The sequence below is a fragment of the Maylandia zebra genome, linkage group LG6 (genome assembly GCF_041146795.1).
Source record: "Maylandia zebra isolate NMK-2024a linkage group LG6, Mzebra_GT3a, whole genome shotgun sequence".
In the NCBI taxonomy this organism is placed as follows: Eukaryota; Metazoa; Chordata; class Actinopteri; order Cichliformes; family Cichlidae; genus Maylandia; species Maylandia zebra.
The window spans coordinates 39491447-39509311 of record NC_135172.1 but is presented as its reverse complement, the minus strand read 5'-3'; the positions used below and the strand labels follow the sequence as shown (position 1 = coordinate 39509311).

General features: G+C 39.4%; 1 protein-coding gene across 7 annotated transcripts in view; it reads left to right on the top strand.

Annotated features, from left to right (window-relative positions):
• Positions 1-17853, top strand: part of ctnnd1 (catenin (cadherin-associated protein), delta 1) — a 33153-nt gene extending 15300 nt beyond the window's left edge. For 4 of the 7 annotated variants that reach the window (XM_012918961.3, XM_012918953.4, XM_004538833.4 and 1 more), the window contains 15 exons: positions 710-781; positions 2774-2924; positions 4550-4751; positions 7827-7944; positions 8086-8242; positions 9013-9030; positions 9350-9415; positions 10819-10946; positions 12523-12673; positions 12815-13010; positions 13145-13329; positions 14088-14135; positions 14444-14526; positions 15289-15343; positions 15798-17853. In XM_012918961.3, coding sequence (XP_012774415.1) covers positions 710-781; positions 2774-2924; positions 4550-4751; positions 7827-7944; positions 8086-8242; positions 9013-9030; positions 9350-9415; positions 10819-10946; positions 12523-12673; positions 12815-13010; positions 13145-13329; positions 14088-14135; positions 14444-14526; positions 15289-15343; positions 15798-15856 — 1689 coding nt within the window. In that variant the 3' untranslated portion in view covers positions 15857-17853. Of the gene's footprint in view, positions 1-709; positions 782-2773; positions 2925-4549; positions 4752-7826; positions 7945-8085; positions 8243-9012; positions 9031-9349; positions 9416-10818; positions 10947-12522; positions 12674-12814; positions 13011-13144; positions 13330-14087; positions 14136-14443; positions 14527-15288; positions 15386-15797 lie in introns of all 7 variants that reach the window. The other 3 variants (XM_076885223.1, XM_012918955.4, XM_012918960.4) reach the window with 3 other exon arrangements.
• The last annotated feature ends 12 nt before the right edge of the window (positions 17854-17865 follow it).

The following is a 17865-nucleotide window of genomic DNA, read 5'->3' as shown; positions in this document are numbered from 1 at the left end:
TTTCTTTTTTTTTTTTTTCACCGTTATAAAGTTTGTAAGGTTTTATATGTTTATATATTATTTTTTTCACTAGATTTAATGTTTAATTTTTCTCATTATAATGTCAGCTGGATATGTACAGGGCTGATTTTTAAGTAGTGGACTTTAAGTCATGTTGAAAGCACATCTTGTAAGCACATGATATCTTTTCAGCTGGTTTTCATCTTTTATAAAAGTGTCGTTTTTATTTCTATTTCTAACTAAAATGTTTTTTCCCTCACTTAATTTTAATTTGTGGTAGTTTGCACAGTGCAGGAATGATTGAGACGTGAATTAAAACAAATAGAACAGACCAGAGCTAAACTTTGAGCATGTCACTAAGCTTTATAAATATAAGCAACGGCAAAATCAGAGATAATAACTTGTAAAATAGCACGAGCTGACAGAGCCATTTTTGATTGTTTCAAGGGCTTAAGAAGTATTTTGTTTTGTATTTTGTGTGCATGCTTTTTCCCCTCAATGTTGATGGGAAATTCCCTCACAGATTAAAATACTTGAGGTTTTTATTGTCTTTTCAATGATTTTCAGTGTTTCTCACTTGTTACTCTGTATCCTTGTTTTGGGCCCTTGCTTGTCTATTCATTCTTGATTTAATAATTGTTTTGCATGGTTTCTATTTAATAATATAACAAATGCCCATTCACACTGTATCCCTCCTTTTGATTTGCAGGTGAAGTCCGATGTGCGTCGTCTGAAAGGCATTCCAGCACTGGTTTCTATGCTCGACAACCCACACAGAGAGGTCAGTTTGTTGTTTTTCTCCAAGGCTTTCTGTTCGCTCTTTGCTGTTCTGGAAGGTTGTTATGATTGGGCTAAAAGCGAAGCTTAAGGGATGAAGTGTATTTTAAACTGTGAGGACAAGGTGAACTGTAGATTTACCTGTAATACCGAATGAATGTGAGCTATAAACAAGCTGCATGTATTAGACTTCAAATCCTGGAGGGCGACATTTGTTCTAAATCCGGTTTTGGCCGAAACATTCAGTGGTTTTTCTCCAGTTCCCTTTCATTTCGGTCTAGTTGTGGCAAAATTTTGCTGATGTTTGTAAGGGCACTACCAAGGAAACCACATCATGCATTCCAGTCCCGAGGCAAAGAAGCATCTTAATTTCACATTTCGTGCTCCATGGCCAGTGACAGGTTTGAAGTCTGGTGTGTGTGTGCGCGATAACTTGCTGACTGAGGAAATGGGTCACACTGCAAATGCATCTTCTAAACATTTGAAAGTGGTTTTAAAGAGTCCATCCAATAAGTTTGTGTGTATGGAAAAACGAGTCCACATTAAGTATAATATAATGAAAAAATGGTCCAGGAATGCAGACTATTACAACTTTCAAAGCAACAGCGGAGAAAAAATTCTAGGACGTTTGTTAACTTAGTGGAAATAAAGTGGAAGTATTGCATTTTTCATTTTTATTTTTTTCTGTCATAAACACCAGAGTTCACCATCATTGATTATAAATCAGATACAAATGTTCTAATGTTGCAAACCATTGTGCAATTCTTCTTTTTCTGTAGGTTTTCACATTATTAGCCATACATTTATTATTATATAATACATACAAGTTTTAATACAGACAAAATGCACAAAACAAAGTAATAATTGAGGTATAATGGCACTAATAAATACTATTATTGAAGTATTGTATATTCGTGGGCCATAATTACCATGTTGTAAATATCTGATATTCTAACCAAATATGTACTGTGATAAAGGTGGTTGCTCAAATTAAAGATGCCAAGTTTGAAATTTAGGCTACTTCTCTTGGACAAGCTAGCATCCCACAAGCTAGCTTGTGGTCATCCCCAATGATGATGCTTTCTTGTTGTCAGAAAGAATTGTAGCCACATTAAAGTGAAATTAAGAGGCTGTTTGCATTTCAACCACAATAGAAACACATTTAGAAATGGAAATATAACGCACTTACAAATAGTCTTTATGCAGATAAACTGTTAGCTTAGTTTGCTACCATCTATTACTTTAGCAGCTTTAGACATACCTTATATTTTTTACTTAAGGCTAAATACATCAGCCACACCTTCTGTTGTTGTAATACCGGTGTTCTGAGAAACTGTCCTACTTTGGCAAATCGTCCTACCCGTATGATAATGTGATGGTGACTTCTGACTAACCCTAACCATAACAAATATTCACAATGGCTTTAAAAATGAAGTAAATTTGGGTTTTGTGTTGTCTGCATGCGCAGCGTATGCAGAAACAATGGGTAGTTGTTTCCTACCCGATCCTACCCTACTTTGTGAGGTAGGATGGATTCCCAGAACACCGGCAGCATGTATAGGTTTTTGGTTGTTTGTTTGTTTTTCCCTAACTCTGAAAAATATTAATATATAAGGATCCAGTAAAATTGAGCAACTGGATGAAAAGAAAAAAAAAAAAAAGTTTCCTTATATATAATTAATTAAACTGTGCATTATGAAAAGCTACGCCAGTGGAGACCAAGAACAAAACTATGAGTCTTGAAATGAGCATAATAGCTCCCCTTTAACATTTCTTTAATGTGTAAATGTGTACAAAATGCAGCCTGCTAATTTACCACTAATTGTAGTAATTACTCGTATGAGGAGCTCTGCCAAGACCTATTTAATGCGTGTAGTACAGTTTCGAGGTCATGACTGTTTCTTGCTAGCACTCTCCATGCATTTGAAATCGATGCCTTCAAGTACCACTCCATCGTGGCTGATGGCCCATTAAGCTGTGCTTGTGTATGTTACAGGTTCACTACGCAGCCTGTGGCGCACTAAAGAACATCTCATATGGCAAAGATCAAGACAATAAGATTGCCATCAAGAACTGCGATGGCGTCCCGGCTCTGATCAGGCTGCTGAGGAAGACTCATGACCAGGATCTGACAGACGTTATCACAGGTACACGGTGCATAGAGATCCTGGGCTCTGTTTTCAGTCTTGTTCAGTGTGGTTGTTTACTTTTGTTAAGGTGGCTATTATTAATTTAGTTAATGTGTGCCAATTTAGCTTTTTCATACTAGATAAAGCTGACAATTGCCACCAGTTGGACAGCTATTGGACATGACTTTGCAACCCAACAGAAGTAATTTAGCCAACTGGCAGCAATCCCACCAAGAACCATGCAGCTCCCTGCAAAAGCTCCACAATCCTACACCAAGATAAACTTTAATATAAAATGTACACAAAGGAAAGAGAAATTTTGTCAGGTCAGGATTTAAAACAGATTGTCTATTTAACGTTTGTACTAATACATAGAACTGTCATACAACCTTATTTAAACTGTGCATTTTAAATGGGCAATAGGCTACATTGTTGCTTTTCATTGTGCAATCAACATTTATTTCATAATGTTATGGCTGTAGAATTGATGACACTGCCAAGGTTTAATGTGACAATGATGTTAGCTTCGCTTTCACAGTGCAGCTCTGTCTGCCTCTGGGACCAAATCTCCACATTGCACAACCAAAATAGTAAGTCGGTAGGGCTTTTGTTTTCCATGGAAACTCCTGGTAGCTAAATATGGAAAAACTATCGGGGGGGGGGAAAAAAGTCTTCTGTTGCAGGAGGCAGAAAAAGGGAGGGAGTGATGCAACCAAAAGTAAAGCAAATGAACCTTGGACAGCCAATGTCTTGAACCTAAGAGGGATCAAAAGCCACATCAAGTTGGCATTGTGCCAAAAAGAAATAATGTAGCTCCTGCTTACTTATTAGCCAGCCCAGCGTTTTTAAAATATTTTTTGGAAGGGCTCGGTTTATTCATTTGCTATAGGATTCCTGAGTTTGCAGAAACCTTCAGTACTTTTAAGTTTAAAACACAAGAAGACTTAATGATGATCAAAATATAGTCCACAGGGTATATCCTGCATATAAAAAATGTTGGCACTCATGGATAACATTGGCCCTCCCCCAAAGAAAATGTTACGAAGGCTGTGATAAATCTTTAACCAGTGTTTTTAATGTTTAATTTACTCAGGCTTAAACTCAACTTTTTATGATGTAAAAGAAAAACACTTACATTTCTTTTGAGTAAGCCAGCGTAGTCACCCCACAAAGGCCTGCTTGAGCCAAGAAAAACCCTGAACTGACTGTAGGATGTATGTAAACTTGTGTGGAAATAAAGTGGGTGTATTGCATATTTTCTTATTTTCTGTCACACACCGAGGTGTTACAGTACTCCAATATTGATGACAACTGTTATACTAATGTGCAAAAATCAGTCATTGGGTGATTCCAATCATTTCAGTTGAGTCAGGCAGCACAGACTCTTCATCGTTCCTTTGGGACCAGTCACACTTGCATGTGTAGCCACCACACAAAGGCTCAGTCCATTATAGTAATAATATATTTGTGCTTTATTAGAAAACAATATTTACAAAGTTTTAAGAATTTCTCAGTGATATCAGTTGCAGGAAAAGTGCAAAATTCTCACTGAATCTTCTCGTCTGGTTTGGGTTTTTTTTTTTTTTTTTTTTTTTGTATGTTTTAAAAAAAACAAACATTTTTTTTCTTCTTCTCCCCTGAAGGAACGCTGTGGAACTTGTCGTCTCATGATTCTGTGAAAATGGAGATTGTGGACCATGCATTGCACGCCCTCTCCGACGAGGTGATGGTTCCCCATTCAGGCTGGGAGCGAGGGAGCAACGGAGCAGGTGGTGGGGAGGAAAACTGCAAGCCCAGACATCTTGAATGGGAGACTGCCCTCACCAACACAGCAGGCTGCCTGAGGTATGGAGCAAAGGAAGGATGGAAGCAACATTAGAGAAGCAAGATATGTAGCTGGGAAAAGAAAGTGGAAAGTTGCCAGGTCAACAGACTGACAGAGCAGTGGGATGTGTGAGGGAGGATGGAAGCAATGATGCGCTAACAGAGCAGAAGAGCAGGAAATGCATCATGGAGTAGGCATAGTGAAGATGGAGAATGATGGTAGAGTCATAATAAAAAAAAAAATACTGAAGACAAATGTCTTCAGTCAGATTAAACTCAAAACTTTTTTTCTTTAAAAAAAAAAAAATCAGAGCTCTATTTACTTGGTCTTTATAAGATGCTATGTGTAAATACATACATGTGTAGGAGAAGCATGTTTTAATTAAAACAATCTTTTCTGTAGAAGGAACAAAAACTCCAAGCAGATTCAAAAATTCAGACTTAAAAAAGTGAGTATATTGGAGTGATGCATCAAAGATATTTTTCATGTTAAAGACTCTTACTCTAATTACTAGTACATATAAACACTTCTGGGTTAAATGTCAGTTATATATCAAAGAAAAGAAAAATTGCCCAGTAACTGAGCTATCAGGAGGGGAGGGTGGGGTGACAGGAAGGGAATTTCAGAGATTACTGGGAGGGGGGGCAAGCAGAGGACAGTGGGGCATTGACTTTTCTAGTATAAACAGTATGTTCAGGCCTGTCTCTGTTATCTGTGATTTCCCTCAGCCATAAGTCTAATTATAAAAGGGTTACTTGCAGGTGTGGAAATGCATCTTATCTTGAGGATTTAGAAAGTTCAGTATTTACAGAAATGGTCTGGACAGCATCTGAATTGTTTTAAGTTAACTTGGCACTATATACCCACTTCAGCAGCTCAGTTATTTATGCATTCTATGATATTTCCTCATTTTTCATATTGTATGACAGTTTGGACCCAAGCAGCACCATCTACAATTCAGCCTGTGGTATCCTTATATAACCAATCTTTAAAAATAATGGATAAAAAAAATCTGTTCGGTGGCATCGCTGTCACATTTTAAAGAAATATAATCTACTTAGTTTTAAGAGTTTTAATCATCTGTGTTTTCTTAAATTAGTTTTTAAATGTATAAATAGGGTGGCCCCAGAGTGTCTCAATAGATACATCCAGAGACAAGATAGTAATCGTATTACTAGGAGTAAGGTGAACGGCAACTGCAAGATATTATATCGCAGGTCTACATTCGGTCAGTCAGCTTTTTCTATAAAGGCTTGCCACCTGTGGAACACACTTCCAACCGATATCAAATTGATTACAGACATTAGATCCTTTACACTGAAGGTTAAAGTGTGGTTAAAGGGAAATCAAAGTTGTAGTCATTTTAACTAATGATTTTAATTTTATTTTAAATTATTGTCTATTAATTGTAATTGTATTCATGATGTAATATGGTTTTATGAAAATGTATGTTTTATTGTAAAATGTATCTATTTAGATTGTAAGCCCAACAAGAGACAATTGTTGAAAATTAGCAGCAGCTATAAACCTATGTGCGGTACATCAGTTTCATGTCTTGCACTTGAACTATGTTAAACCGCACTGTCCCTTTTAAATGAATAAATTCAAAATTTCAGCCTGACATTACGCAGGAGATGCCAGAGCTAAACAATCTCTTAAAAATTGGGCGGTTGTACTAGCATGTTTGTGACATAGTTAGTGCTGGGTCACTACGCCTTTTGACCCAGACAATTGTAGCACATTGTAATTGGCCTTCCTGCAGCCAAACTCTGCAATTTCTCAGCTCACGTTGTTCAGACCAGTTGAAGAGTAGAGCTCACACGGAGTGGGAATGCCAAGCTCCTACAAGCTTTTGTCCATTTCTAATTCCACTTAACAATATTCAGACAAACAAGAACGCTCTCTTCATTGTTGCCAAATAGACGGGGAGTGTTGTGCAGAGATTTTGTGTCAGTGAAGCTTCAGTTGCACTGCTGGGTTTAGTGGTTAATTTAAGGTCATTATGAGTGCAGTTTGTTTTGCCTTAATGGATATGTATACACGCAGCAATATGAGTGCCTTAATTATAGTATAAATTATAGCCAGTTTTGGGCATGTGGTAGCCACTATCTACATATGGGTCATTGAAACGATGAGTGTGTCATTTCTGTTTAAAGCTATTTTTTTTTTCCAATTCAAGACTTGTAGGAGATCTTTGACAGAGAACTTGTTTTCTGCAGAGTATTTAATGACTATATTTACTCAGGAAATTCCTCTTTAAGTTTTAATACTTAGTGGATTTTCCTGAAAATATTCATCTCTGTGACTGTAAACCTAACCTTTAGTTTCACTTTATGATTTCGTGTCACTTCACTGTCGAACTGTAAACGACAGATGGAAGGCAGAGTTAAACTTTTATGGCTCCAGAAGTCATGCAGGCATATCGTGAACAGTGGCACACATGTTTAATGTCTGCTTATGTGGCTTCTTTTATAGCTAAGGTTAGTGAAGAGGATTAGGGTCAAACACTATTTTATTTACATATGTAAATAGATATTGTCTTGCTTTTTTCTGTTTGTTTGAAATAAGTTTAGCAAATTTCAAGCGTTGTTTTTTGAAAACCGGGACACTCTTGTTCTTTTTCCTGCCGCTGTCCTGATTTGATTCGGTCAGCATTTTTTATTTTAAATGTGTGCCTACCGCAGCATGTAAATAAACTTCTCAAACTATGTAGTGAAGTCAGATGAGTGCCCTGTGCAGTGAAAGAGAATGTGTCCTGGTATTATGTGAAAGGGTGTGTCTGCCGACGGGAAACATAAAAGACAAAAGGCCACGACACTCAGTTTTCCAGCTCTCTTGAATCTTTTAAGTGCGGCTGAGTCAGAGAGCAGTTGAGAAAATTGGCCCAGAGATGTAACTCGATCTTGTCAAACTGTACTCTCTTTGTAAACTAGTACATTTAACAGGAGTTTCATTCAAACTTAATGGGGGTGTGCTCGGGCATTATGTGCTGGAATCCTTTTGTAGTCACTATAGCAGACTCCTTCCGCTCCCCTTTAACCTCTTCTAATCTGCGTTCTTCTTTCTCCTCTTTTTAACTTTCCTCTCGATTAAAGAAATGTGAGTTCAGAGCGAAGTGAGGCGAGGAGGAAGCTCAGGGAGTGCACGGGATTGGTCGACTCGCTCATGTACATTGTCAAGTCCCAGATTGACTGTAAAGATGTGGACAACAAGGTATGTGGATTTCTGATTGATTAAATCCTTTGACACCTTTGTTTGATCCTTGTTGCTTTTGTGTGTTCAGTAACATTTACCTGTGAATTTACAATGAGAAAGGCGGCGTTTTGATTCTTAACTTTCTCTCCATCTCTGCAGTTGACAGAGAACTGTGTGTGTCTGCTGAGGAACCTGTCCTACCAAGTGCACCGTGAAATCCCCAACCCTGAGCGCTACCTGGAGGCCACACCAAACCACCAAGGCCCCGCCTACTCCAGCAATAAGGGCAGTTGCTTCGGTTCCCGCAAGAGCAAAGGTGTGTGCCTTAGACAGACAGAGATAGCGTAGTTTTCATTCAGTATCGAGAGCATTTGGTGAGGTCACATCATCTCACTGAGCTGATACTTGCACATACACACAATCTTAGACAAACACATTACACAAACAAAGCCAGTCATCAGCACAGGAATGTTAACCCCTCCCCCCCTTAGAGAAATCTTATCCTCTCTTCAGCTGCTCTGTTTGTGTTTCACCGAGAGTATTGATTTGTTTTTGTCAGACTACAGCCCCCACTACAATTTGCTGGCTTTGTATTACAAAGTCAATTGCAACAACCATGTGTTAATGCTGGTATAAATATGTCAGATGTTTAGTTTTTTAGTTTTATTTTTTTCCCTTTATTTCTGATTTGACTCTTTATTTTTAGAAGATAGTGACTGATGATATAAGAGTGAGTGGTGAGGTGGTAGGGCACAACTAAACTCAGACTGCTGCAGGTAGTTATTATGTGTTTGTAGCTACTCTACACTTGTACGTTATTAATACATTTGATGTACAATTTTATGTGAATATGAAATTGTTTGGTTTGGGCGTTTCCCTGCATTTGCTTTATCTGGCCTTCATACATGGCATGTCACATGCTGATTCTGTGTGGTGGCAGTGCTGCTTTTGGGGTGTAAACAGGTGTTTACTGAGTGACTCAATTACGGCTGCTTTCCTTTTTACTTAAATGCTCTCTCTTCCTCCTGTTCTGCTGCTCTTCTCTTTCCCCTCCCTGCCCTACATCCTCCTTCGGCCTGGCTGCAGATGAGTGGTTTTCCAAAGGTAAGCTTTCTTTACCTGGCTATGCACTTTACTTCTGCTTTGTACTTTTGTCTTGGAGTGGGTGCAGTAGGATCATGGCTTAGATAACAGAAATGTTTTACTAGCACTAACATGGCCTATTTCTTAATAGCGGAACACTTGTAGAAAGTGCACTGTAGTTTTTAAATCTTCATGTTTGCCCTGACGAGCACGTGTCTAACCAAATCAGAACACATGTACTAACAGCGCATGTGTCAGTCTGAAACAGCCATCACACTCGGTGTCAACAGCAGATTGTTTTGGCATTTTTGTTGATGTTAATGTTTAATGTTGCTTCCAGGAAGGAAAGATGAGGATACAGCTGATGATACAATAGACATTCCAAAAAGGACCTCACCTGCTCAAGGTAAGCAAAGGCTCTATGAACACCTTTTATTGAATTAAGCCTTTATAGAAAGGGGGTTCAAAACACTGAACGTGTTGTGGTGACAGCGGTCTCTCATTCAGACGTAATCCACCTTTAGATGACTGTTTGCCACAGCTCCATTCACAGGCAGACATGTAGAGAGGATGTCATAGTACACCTGAGATATCTCTTATTTGTTACAAATGCCAGGTAAACTTGGTGTTTTTTTTTTGTTTTGTATTTTGACACCAAATATGTTGTCAACTGATAAAGCGCTCGGACTTCTGAAAATGTAGTTTGCTCTGGCTTTGCTACTGCACGCGCAGTTTGATGTAAGCTGTACCTCGCTTTTTGATTGCAAATGGCAATAATGCATCAGCAATTGGTGATGCATTGATTATAGTATACTTTCTGTAATTAGAATTTGGAAACAGAATTTTGTGACACACGACCGTTATTGCAATACAGCTTAGAATAATCTACAGGACAAAAATCTAAATCTGGACCATGAATACTCATGAGATGATGTCCTGTTGAGCAGAGGGGTCATGTAAGGGCAACCAATGTGAGCGCTAAAAGAAAGACAGGAAGTGGATGTGGACAGTAAAGGAAATGAGTTACAGCCTTTGCTTTTTGAAAGTTTTGCAGATTTCTGCCTCTCTTGTCGTTTTCGACTTCATACGTCATCAAAACGTGCTTCTGGAATGAGCTGTTGTTGTTGTGCACTTCTTCATGGGAGATTAGGAGTAGTGGATGTTGTTTGCATTCATGTGGAAACAATCTCACAGACAGACACACACGGGATCTCTGCCCTTTTCTCTGATTGGACTCGCTGTGCTTTAAGAGGCTTTCAGGACACCACAACAGAGACGTTCTCTCTATCGCAGGGTTTGATGTAAAGGAAGATTTATTATACTATGACAAATGTAGGTGTGATAGTGGTCAGGCTCCTCCTGCGCTGGTGAGTCTTCTGCTTCTCCGTCAATCGTCTCTGCTGTTTTAAGAGTTAATATTTGGAGGAAGATCTTCTGTCCAAGGCTTTTGGAGCTTAATGAGCAGACAGTTGGGCACAATTTGTTTTGTCTCTACTGAAGCCCTTACAGAGTGCCTATCGGCTTGATGATAGTATAGACGTTTGCTGTGTTCTTATCTGACGGGTGGCATAAAGAAAACTGTCTGTGTACTTGGATAAAGAATAGATATCACTCCATCTTGATACCGCATTCAGGAACACTTATCCTGTTTGATTTTCAAGAATTACTACTTAACATATCCCTGCACATATTGTTCAATAATTAATGTCTGTATTTTATACTCCTGAAAGATTATTTCTTTATGAAGGACCTGTTACATTATCAATGTTCCCATCACACACGTGTCCACTCTCTGCCTGTTTCCTGTAGGCTATGAGCTCTTGTATCAGCCGGAGGTGGTTCGCATCTACATGTCTCTGGTGAAGGAGTCCCAAAACGCCACAGTGTTGGAAGCTTCAGCTGGAGCTATTCAGAACCTGTGCGCTGGACACTGGACTGTAAGAACTACCATCTATACTGATCTTTTTCGATTTTACAGTACCAGAACTTTATGTGCTAAGTAAATAAACCAGATTGGGAAGTCTGAATAAATGGTGCTGTTTTAACATTAGTCATTGCAATCAAAGGTTATTTCAGGAACATTAGTGAACACTCTATGTGAGGATTTGTATTAGATTTGTCTGTTCTTAGAGGTTATCTGTAATGTAACACACAATTATTTTGACTTTGTGCACATGAGAAAAATCACAGTGGTATTTGTTTAGTCAACACTCCACCTAAAGAGCTGAAGTATTGGTTTACTGGTTGATCTACATTCCTATGCTTACATATGGCCTAGAGCTACAGGTCAAAGCAGCAGAAACAAGCTTCCTCTGAAGGTTGGGTTCAGCTTTAGAGAGAGGGTGATAAACTCAGTTATTTGAGAGGGTCTCCGAGCTGCTAGTTCTCTTACATCAAAAGCAACAACTCACTGGATGGTAACAACTCATCCAGTCCACACATGCAAAAAATCGAACTGTAGGTGTCCCTAAATTATTATGTGCAATAATTAGAAATGACAGAGGGAAAAGGTATTGAACTCCTGAAGAAAGGGAGGTGTGGAACATCATGACATGCCTGAAATCTATCAGTAATTAGAAAGCAGTTCTGCCACTTAGTCAAAATTAAGATCCGCTCATGATGCGCTGTTGGAGCCATAATACAGAAGTGGACAGCATTTAGAGAAGCCTGTGAAATACTTGGAAAATGTAGTCTGGTCAGATGCGACTAAAATGGAACTCTTTTGGTACCATAATAAACACCATGTTTAGAGGTCAAAAGGCACCGCAACTCATCCCAAAAACACCACAACAGCAGTGAAGTTTGGAGGTGGGAACAACATGGTATGGGGCTGTTTTTCAGCAAATGGTACTGGCACGCTTCATATAATTGAAGAAAAGATCGATGGAAACTGAGATATTCTTTATGAAAATCTGCTGCCATCTACCAGGATGATGAAGATGAAACGAGGGGGGGGGCGTTTCAGCAACACAATATTCCCAAACACAGCCAAGGAAACTCATGGTTGGTTTCAGAGAAGGAAAAATAACGCTGCTAGAATGGCCCAGCCAATCGCCTGACCTGAATCTAACTAAAAACCTTTAGAAAGAACTAAAGCTTAGATTTCGAAAGACCGCTTGTGTGGAAGACTGGCGCAAAATCACACCTGCAACTAGTTTCTCCCCACAGGAGACATCTCGAAGCGGTCATCCCCAACCACTTTTGTAGCAAGTATTAAATGAATTTCAGTCGGTGTGTTCACGAACATCTATCTTTGACTTCTTTGCATGTGTGGAGTGGATGTGTTGTTATCAACATCTGGTGATAATTTCATATCAGTGACAGCTTTAGAAATATATTTACTTAGAAAATTGGTGATGTATCCAATACTTATTTTACCCTGTGTAAGTAGCGTTTGACAGGTAACGGTAACCCACTGAGTGAAAAGTCTGTTAAAAACCAAGCACGAGATTTAGCAGCAATGGTCGTTAAGATGGTCTTCTAAATCAATAAAAGCACTTTGTGTGTCTGTAGTATGGCAGATGCATCCGTGCCTTGGTGCGCAGGGAGAAAGGTTTATCCATGATGACGGAGCAGCTGGCTCATAACAACGACCGCGTAGTCCGAGCCATGTCCGGAGCCCTTCGCAACCTGGCCATTGATGGACGAAACAAAGAGCTACTAGGTGACACATTTAACTCTTTGTTTAACTGAGCTTCAGTAAAAAGGTTTTAACCAGAGTTTAAAAAAAAATCCCCAGCTTTATTACATACCAGTGTTAGCAGTTGTAAGTATGCTGCAATCTTAATCTTCCCTGTGTTGTCAGGTAAACATGCGGTGCCTAACCTGGTAAATAACCTGCCTGGTGCTGGTCAGAGTCAGCCAGTGCGAGCAGTGTCAGAAGAGACAGTGGTGTCTATACTGAGCACGCTCCATGAGGTGCTGGGCTCCAGTGTGGAAGCAGCCAAGACTCTCAGGGCTGCTAATGGCATCGAGAGACTGGTGCTCATCAACAAGGATGGGTACGCAGTGACAGATGGATACAGATCATTTGGATAATTTTTTTCTGTCCACGTTTTAGAGCATCTTGAAATTGCTATAACGGGTTATTTTCATAAATTGCACCTTTCTCCCTCTCTGTCCCTCTCGTCTTTAGTAATCGTTCAGATCGGGAGGTGCGTGGAGCCGGCCTAGTGCTGCAGACAGTTTGGGGCTACAAGGACCTGCGGCGCACTTTGGAAAAGGATGGCTGGAAGAAGACAGATTTCATGGTCAACTTAAACCCTCCCACCAACAAACCCAACGGATATGAGGAAAGCACTCTGCCGCTTATAGACAAAGGTCAGTGGTTGGAGTCAAAATAGCTGACACTTTGCTTAAAAGGTTTCAGTGTAATGATTGTTACCAGTCTTCTTGTTTTTATAAAATAAATTATGTAGTGGTGTCAGTTGTTATTCAAATTGGCCTTTTAAGTATCTATTCAGAGTTTCACATAATTTCCGTCTTAGATCTCTCTAAACTTGAGTCTGAATGATTCCTCTGCATGAATGCAACTCGGAAGTTGATTGTGCAGAATGATAACGGGCTGTTTGCAGATATGGAGTTACTCATCTCAGCCAACTTTCGATTCATTACATTTACAGCTTTGCCACATGGGGAATTTTCAAGAATAGTGAAAGCATATTTGATCTGCACTGCCTCCCAGTCAGTTTTCTAAGTGATTTTTGCATGTTTTTGTTTTTTACTGTGTGTGTGGGACCTGCCTGACTCCTCCCTGAGTACTGAGGTCAGGTTTAAGGTATAGAAGGGACCGGGCCTCCGGAAGTGTGTGGCAATTTTTGTTGAAATGTCAACACAGGACATTTTTAGTACTGATTTAAAAACCGTTTCATTCTTTGAATTTCAAAGTAGACTGAATGTGGACATTTGCTTTTACTTTTGTTTTAGTTGTGGTGATTTATTTAGTTGTTTATTTATTTATTTTTTACCTGTTGAGCACTTTGGTTGCATTAAAAAATGTATTTGTCTCGACTTAATTCTTTAGAATTACAGAGCAATACATGTATTTCTGACTGTTTTAATATTTCTCTGACACACAGGTGGCAAAAGTGACCGGGAAATGATTCCAATGAATGACATGGGACCAGGCAAGTGTGCAAACACAAAACACACAAACAGATACAACTGACAGAAGAGCTGTCCGACATGCCTTTGCTTTCATTGGCATCAAGTCATCACTGACTTCCAGCTGCTGCCTTTGAGTCAGCACAGCGGACCATCTGCCTCTGTCCCTAGGATCCTCCTCTGTCACACTAACCCACTGCATGTCTTCCTTCACTACATCATAAATCTCCTCTGCGGTCTTCTTCTTTTTCTCTTTCCTGCCAGCTCCATATTCTACGCCCTTTGTGTATTTATCGGAAGTACCAATTAAACACGTGCTTCTCCTCTTCAGATGCCTACTCCACACTGGACCAGACGGGGAGAAGGAACACTCTGGATAACACACTCGGACCTACTGACAAAGATTTAGATCAGGTATCGGCCAACCTCATGACACACACTGACACTCCTCACACCTTTGCCTAGAGACATAAGCCCGCATGTCTGCACCTTTACTGAGAATTTACTGCCTCACTCCTAACATGCACTTTGCTCTTTGCTACATCTCTCTCCTGACCCCAATGTAACGTAATGCTCACTTAATTTTTAAAGTTATCTAGCCAGTTCACACCTTGTTGTTGTTGTTTTTGATTATAAATGGAATATTTTGGGGTTGAGGATTGCTGATCCGAGAAGCCAAAATCACCGAGCTGTGCTATAGCTGCAGTGCTTCACCTGACTTTAGGCGCCATCTGAGTTCAGTCTGCGCTCTCACAAGCTGCTAAAGTTGTTGTTCAATGAATGTAAAGGGCAAAAACTATTAATGGTGTTAATTTCACACACTGGTTTCCCAGAAAGTTACCGTGTGAATGGACATGTTCTCACACACACCCACAGGCAGCATGTTGATGCATGTCTCGGTACAGCACAGGAGTTGATCTTTATCTTGTGCGTTATTTCTCACCCTTGTCCCTTTTTTCCAACCTTAAAACAGGACCTAACATTGCACTAACATGTCGCAACTCTTCTGTCTTTCGTCATCCTGAACTCCCTCCACTTTTCCCCCTTCTGTGTCTACTCACCTCCTCTTTGGATTTTCACACTAAACCCTCTTTATTCACCCACTCCTTTGGACTCTTATCTCTCCTCATCTTTATCTGTCCTTCTCTCCTCTTTCTTTTTCTCTCTCTCTCCCAGGGAGGGATGTATGGGGAGAGGCAGGCCTCCTTGCCTCTAATGGATTCTTACGATGGTTAGGCTACACCCACTGTGTCACACTGCATGTCACCGCATGGTATGTGTGTCCCACTGGCTGCTCTCACAACTCACCGCATGGCCTAATATTAGTTTTGTAGTAAGATTTGTGAATATTTGTGTGTTTCTAATTGTGATTTGGATTTTTAATGAGCTTCCATTTTACTATTTTTAGACTGTTTTGCTCCCCCTGCTGGTGAAAAGTGTCAAATCTTTATTTTTTGTGGTTCCTTGGATCTTATATACACATATTTTTTGTTACCTCTGCTTTGCACAGTTTGTAATTTTTCGTTTTGTCCAATGTTAAGTAACGTTTTTACTCACTGTATTGTATTTTTTAAATAATTAATTTTTCTTTAAAAGTGTGATTCTTTCCACCCAGGCATGGCTGCCTCGCCCTTAGCCGCTCCATGTGATCCGTTCACACACTTGTACCTCTTCTTCTCTTGCAGAAAAACTGATTGTGTGCATCACAAGACGACAGCCTCCTCCCACTTACTGCCCTTGCTGAACTGACAATGGGGGACTACCGCTACACTACCGACATGACTAAACTTCATCCCTTACACTCACTCTCTTGCAGCTTCTCTTCTTCCCTCTCTCTCTGTTACATTCCTCCATTGCAGTTCAAACACTCGAATGAAACCATATGGAAAACTGACGATGCTCTGCATTCCCTGTTGACAGCCGGATGTGACACTACGACCACTTGACTCCAAAACCACTCCATCAGCACTACAGCTTGCTTGGACAACACTAATGCTCTCTTTCTTTGAGACTGTGGCTTCTTTGGTATTTTCTCGGAGGTCAGAGCAAAGACTAATTAAACAAATTAAAAAGGAACTGTTGGAATCATATCAGGACACTTTATGGTGAGATTTTCCATAAATGGCTAACACACTCTGTTTTGAAGAAATCAAGGTTTTCTCTCTCTCTCTCTTTCCTTAATGGTCACACACTACAAAATATGAGTAATTTCCTATCGCTGGGATCTTGTATTTATCTGTCTAATTAGATATGTGTACAGCTTCTGCTTCTGTTTTGGTAGCGGTTGTTCCTCTACTCGCTTTGCTGTGTACTTTTAGTTACGTACGCGTGCCAAATGACACTGCTACTGCTGTGACTGCCACTGCTAACGCGCAACATGGCACACTCAGACTTTTCTCCAGCAGCCACACTGAAAACTTGTCATCCGCTTTGTTCTGTTGGCATCTTGTGTTGGTGACAGCCCAAAGATGCACGGGCGTGCTGCTTTTTTCTGCATTTGATTGTGATGATCCACAACTGTACAAGGTTAGTTATACAGCCAGAAATAAAGCAGACGAATGATTCTCCTCCTCCTCCTTGTTGGAACAGACGGCAATTTCTAAAGTGATCTTTCTGTTAAATGCACCCCCCTTTTTCTTGGTAATTCTTAGTGGATATCTCAAGGATCCGGTGGGCGCATTTCCTTATCTGCAGGTCCATAATCTTATGAATGTGTACATATGCAAGATTGTCTTTAATCGTGGGCTAACTGGAGTGCCTCGCTTATTCAGGATGGGTCTCATGGGTGTGTCCAGCGTGACCTGGGTAACTGGTCAAGTTGTTTTTTTTTGTTTTGTTTTTTCACAGCAGTGTACAATTTGGGAGTACTGTATATAGAACTCAGAAGTTTTTATTCTGCAAGAATATGCAATCTTGTATGTTATTGGATATTTCTTTTTTTTTTCTTTTTTTAAATTAAACTCTTGAGTTCTGTATAACTCACTGCTTCACAAATCCATAACCTGCCTGGCTTTAAGACTACAGATCGACACAGTGCTGTCTGTTTTTTTTTTTTTTTTTGCCCACATTTCTTTAGTACGATGTTTGTTCTGAAGAGGAATGCTTATTCTTAGTGCCGAGTGAGATGTAGATACTTACTGCGTGGATGATTAAAAGAAGCACTACGGGGTTGTAAAGTGTGATTTTTCTTTTCTTTTTTTAACCTCCTTTTTTCATGCCAGTTGAAATATGACAGCCTCCTTTTCTCAAATTAACGAGCTGTCTTCAAGATTGGACTGACTGAAAGATGAAAATGATAGCGAGCGAGGGCTAGTGTTAGAAAGAGAGGCATAGACCAGAATCTATTAGATAAAATCAAGAAAAAAGTAAAAGCACATTTAAACTATATATACAAGAGAATATTTGTTAATTTTAATGGTTTTATGTATTATTATTTTTTATATATATATTGATTTGGGTTCAATTGTTTTGGGTGCTCTGGGTGAATGCATATGCAATCTTTTTTTTTTTTTTTCTTTTTTTGTTTGATTGAAAACAGTTTGTCTTAATTGAAAGCAAAACCAAGTTAGCTGAACAGAAATCCTCCAACGCCATCATCAGATACACTAATGGGAAGGAAAAAACCAGATTGTTGACTAATGTAATCTCTTTGCCTTGGCTCTTAAAGTTGCACATTCTCATTTATGAATGAATTATGTAACTAGCAATAATGTTTTTAATAAAAAAGAAAATTATTTCTCAGTGCCCGTGTTT